Here is a 4,967-nt window from a genome sequence, read left to right on the forward strand (position 1 = left end):
TGCTAAGTAACTAACTAACAAATGGAATTCGACGAAGGAAGTCGATAATTCTTAGTAGCAAGCGTAAGTGGATTCCTGTGTCGCTGGATGTATGCTGGTTTAATCCTTCCATTGACATCGATGGTATTACGAGGAGCATTGTCAAGAAAATGTTAGAGACATGTGGATTAACGTCAATATGTACCATAGTGTTTTATTTTCATTAGTCCTGGGAATAATTTAACTTCACGGCGTCACTTCACAACTGAGTATGAGAGAATTTTTTTTTTTTTTTTAGTATTTTATTAAATCGAATTCAATGAAGAATGGACTGCAGCATTTACCAAGTTCTCGGTGGTGCCGTGGCTAGTGCTCCTGAAAGCTGAGTCCGAAATTAATGGATTCCCACATCAAGCAAACATTAATTGTGTGACGAATAGGTTTGCTTGTTCTTGTCTGGGTGTTTTAATATAAATATACGTATAAACGTATGTAAATCAGCCGGACATCATCGAAAGGTTCGAAGTCTACAAGGCCGGCCTTGACGCGCCGGCACTCCGCGACTCGCCGCTATCGCCCCCCGCGCCGGAACTCCGCGACTCGCCGATGTCGCCCCCCACCCCCGCACCCGCGTCGATCGTGGCATCGAGCTCCGGCTCCGACTCCGAGTCGGAGATGGAGTTCGAGTCGGCCGCCAGCCCGGAACCCGGACCCTCGGATGGGTTCAAAACCGTCGCGCGCGGCAAAAAACGCGCCCGCGCTGTGGATCCGCCCACGGCGCCCAAGCAACCCAAGGCCGCGAACGCCTCGCGGCCTAAGACCGTCACAACCCCGGACTCCCCTCGCCGCGCAACCCCGTCGCCGCACCCCGGGCCCGCGCCCGTCCGAAAAGTTCCCGCGCCGCCGCCGGTCATCCTGCGGGAAAAGTCTTCTTGGGATCGCGTATCCCTGGCCCTTAAGGCCAACAAGATAAATGTAGTCCATGCGAGGAATATCCCGCATGGAATACAAATCAAGGTAGCCACGCCCGACGACCACAGGTTGGTCACCGCATACCTCCGCAAGGAACGCATAGGTTATCATACCTATGCGCTCCAGGAGGAGCGTGAATTCCGCTACGCGGAGTCCCGAAAGAGCTCGACGTCGAGCAAATTAAGAACGACCTGGTAGGTCAGTCCTACCCCGTCATAAGTGTGCACCGGATGCACAGCGGGCGCGACAAATTCGCGTATGATATGGTGCTCGTAGCACTGGAACCCACACCGGAGGGCAAGAAAATTGCCTCATGTCTCCGCACCGTGTGCGACTTATCGGGGGTCACCGTAGAGGCCCCCTACAAACGTGGTGCTCCCGGGCAGTGCCACCGTTGCCAGCTGTACGGGCACTCAGCTCGTAACTGCAACGCGCGACCGCGTTGCGTAAAATGCTTAGACGATCACGCGACCACCGACTGCTCTCGCGTAAAGGAGACAGCGACGGAACCGCCGAGCTGTGTACTCTGCCGTAAGCAGGGACACACGGCCAACTACCGCGGATGCCTCAAGGCTCCACGGAAGCGCCCGGCAAACGCGCCCTCCAAAACCGCTGGCCCAAAGACTTCGGCGCCCCGCGCGCCGAAACCGGCTTTCGTACCGGCTCCGGTGCCCACCGTCTCCGCGTGGGTGAAACCGTTGCCGTTCACGAAGGCAGGAACGACACCGGCACCCCAACCGCGGTACGCGCCGCAACCTCTACTCGCGCCGCGCCCCGCCCCCGCGCCCGCGCCCGGTCCCGCGCCTCGCCCCGGCCCCGCGCACTCAAACGATTTCTCGATCATACGAGATTACATCGCCGCAATAAACATAGACCGCATGCGTTCGTTCGCCGACGCCATGCGCAGGGCGGTCACGGCCGACGACCGCCTATACGCGACGTTCGAGCATATGGACGTCATCGAGTCCGTCCAGCGCACGCTGGTTTAATCACCGGTAATCGATGGCGTGCAACGCGAGATTAAAACCCCATTCCTTGAAGTTAGCATTCTACAATGCTAACGGACTCGCGCGCCAGCGCGACCAGGTTTATGAGTTTTTACGTGACAATCTCATCGACATCCTTCTGGTGCAGGAGACCTTCCTAAAGCCCTCGCGTCGCGACCCCAAAGTCGCGAATTACGTCATGGTTAGGAATGACAGACTCTCCACCCGCAAGGGCGGGACTGTCATTTACTATAGGAGGGCCCTGCACTGCGTCCCTCTCGATACTCCCTCGCTCTTACATATCGAGGCGTCAGTGTGCCGCATCGCGCTGACGGGACACTAGCCGATCGTCATCGCACCCGTTTATCTCCCTCCTGACAAACCCCTCCTGAGCAGTGACCTCGAGACACTGCTCGGTATGGGGGACGCGGTCATTCTGGCAGGCGATCTAAATTGCCACCACACTAGGTGGAACTGCCATCGCACGAATGTGAACGGTAGGCGTCTCGACGCGTTCATAGACGACCTCACATTCGAAATATTCAACCCCCCGACCCCCACGTGCTATCCGTACAACGCCGCGCGTCGTCCGAGCACAATAGATCTGGCACTGCTGAGGAACGTAACTCTGCGCTTGCGCTCCATCGAGGCAATGTCAGAACTCGACTCAGACCACCGACCTGTCGTCATGCAGCTCGGTCGCCCCCTCAACCGCGAACCAGATACGAGGACCATGGTGGATTGAAAGAAGCTGGGCACGTGCTTAGCTGACACCGCTCCACCAATCCTCCCTTGCGGCCCGGATTCAACTCCATCCCCCGAGGATACCGTCGAATCCATAAACATCTTCACTGATCACGTCTCGACGGCGATCACAAGATCTTCAAAGCAAGTCGATGTGGAGGATAGCTTCCACCGCATCAGACTTTCCCCCGATCTTAGGGACCTCGTAAGAGTTAGGAACGCGGCAATCCGGGCCTACGATCGATATCCCACGGATTCAAACCGGACTCGGATGCGTCGCTTACAGCGGGAGGTCAAATCCCGCTTGAGCGACGCCCGAAACGAAAACTGGGATAGTTATTTAAAAGAACTCGCGCCCACTCACCAAGCATACTGGCGACTAGCTAGGACCCTCAAGTCCGAAACTATCGTCACTATGCCGCCTCTCGTACGCCCCTCAGGCCAACCACCGGCTTACGATGACGATGACAAGGCAGAGTTGCTGGCCGATGCACTGCAAGAGCAGTGCACCACCAGCACTCAACACGCGGACCCCGAACACACCGAGTTCGTCGACAGGGAGGTCGAGCGCAGAGCTTCCCTGCCGCCCTCGGACGCGTTACCCCCCATTACCACTTCCGAGGTTAAGGAGGCGATCGATAGCCTACAACCACGGAAAGCTCCCGGCTCCGACGGCATCCGCAACCGCGCGCTTAAATTGTTACCAGCCCAACTGATAACGATGTTGGCCACCATATTAAATGCTGCTATGACGAACTGCATCTTTCCCGCGGCGTGGAAAGAAGCGGACGTTATCGGCATACACAAGCCGGGCAAACCGAAGAACGAAACCGCGAGTTACCGCACCATCAGTCTCCTCCCGGCGATAGGCAAACTATACGAACGGCTCCTTCGTAAACGCCTCTGGGACTTCGTATCCGCGAATAAAATTCTTATAGACGAGCAGTTTGGATTCCGCACCAGACACTCGTGCGTCCATCAAGTGCACCGCCTCACGGAGCACATATTACTAGGGCTGAACAGGCGGAAACCCATTCCGACAGGAGCCCTCTTCTTCGATATAGCGAAGGCGTTCGACAAAGTCTGGCACAACGGTTTGATATACAAACTGTATAACATGGGAGTGCCAGACAGACTCGTGCTCATCATACGAGACTACTTGTCGAACCGTTCGTTCCGATATCGAGTCGAGGGAACGCGTTCCCGGCCCTCGTCACGTCACAGCTGGAGTCCCGCAAGGCTCCGCCCTCTCCCCGTTACTATTTAGTTTGTATATCAATGATATACCCCGGTCTCCGGAGACCCATCTGGCGCTCTTCGCCGATGACACCGCCATCTACTACTCGTGTAGGAAGAAGGCGTTGCTTCATCGACGACTTCAGACCGCAGCTACCACCATGGGACAGTGGTTCCGGAAGTGGCGCATCGACATCAACCCCACGAAAAGCACAGCGGTGCTCTTCAAAAGGGGTCGCCCTCCGAACACCACGCTGAGCATCCCCCTCCCGACTAGGCGCGTCAATACCCCCGCCCCCGCCGTTCGCCCGATCACGATGTTCGACCAGCCCATACCGTGGGCCCCGAAGGTCAAATACTTAGGCGTCACCCTCGACAGTAGGATGACATTCCGCCCCCACATCAAGACGGTACGCGATCGTGCCGCCTTCATTCTAGGACGTCTCTACCCGATGATATGTAGGTGAAGTAAAATGTCCCTTAGAAATAAGGTGACACTCTACAAAATTTGCATACGCCCCGTCATGACCTATGCAAGTGTAGTGTTCGCTCACGCGGCCCGCACTCACTTAAAGTCATTCCAAATTATTCAATCCCGTTTTTGCAGGATAGCCGTCGGAGCCCCGTGGTTCGTCAGGAACGTCGACCTCCATGACGACCTGGACTTAGAGTCCACCAGTAAGTATATGCAGTCGGCGTCGATGCGCCACTTCGATAAAGCGGCACGACATGAGAACCCTCTCATCGTGGCCGCCGGTAACTACATTCCCGATCCTGCGGACAGAATGGAAAGCAGTCGACGTCGCCCAAAACACGTCATCTCGGATCCTCCCGATCCACTAACGGTGCTTCTAGGTACTTCAAGCACCGGTCACCGTTCTCGTCGAACCCGTCGCTTGCGACGAAGGGCTCGACGAGTAAATTAACTCTCAGACACAGCCCACTGAGTTTCTCGCCGGATCTTCTCAGTGGGTCGCGTTTCCGATCCGGTGGTAGATTCTGCGAAGCACGACTCTTGCTAGGGTTCGTGTTAGCAACGTCATCAGGTTT

At 56.2% G+C, this 4,967-nt stretch overlaps 1 protein-coding gene across 1 annotated transcript; it reads right to left on the reverse strand.

Annotated features, from left to right (window-relative positions):
• Positions 1-506: 506 nt before the first annotated feature.
• LOC149500112 (uncharacterized) lies at positions 507-994 on the reverse strand. The gene has a single exon (XM_089737434.1). It carries the CDS (start codon positions 891-893, stop codon positions 507-509), a length of 387 nt encoding a protein of 128 aa, XP_089593560.1. The 5' UTR covers positions 894-994.
• Positions 995-4,967: the final 3,973 nt, after the last annotated feature.

Source organism: Bombyx mandarina, chromosome 23 (genome assembly GCF_030267445.1).
Source record: "Bombyx mandarina strain Sakado chromosome 23, ASM3026744v2".
Lineage (NCBI taxonomy): Eukaryota > Metazoa > Arthropoda > Insecta > Lepidoptera > Bombycidae > Bombyx > Bombyx mandarina.

Bases quoted from the DNA above. Each gene is read 5' to 3' on its own strand.
- LOC149500112 (XM_089737434.1), bottom strand. From the start codon at position 893: ATGACCGGCGGCGGCGCGGGAACTTTTCGGACGGGCGCGGGCCCGGGG.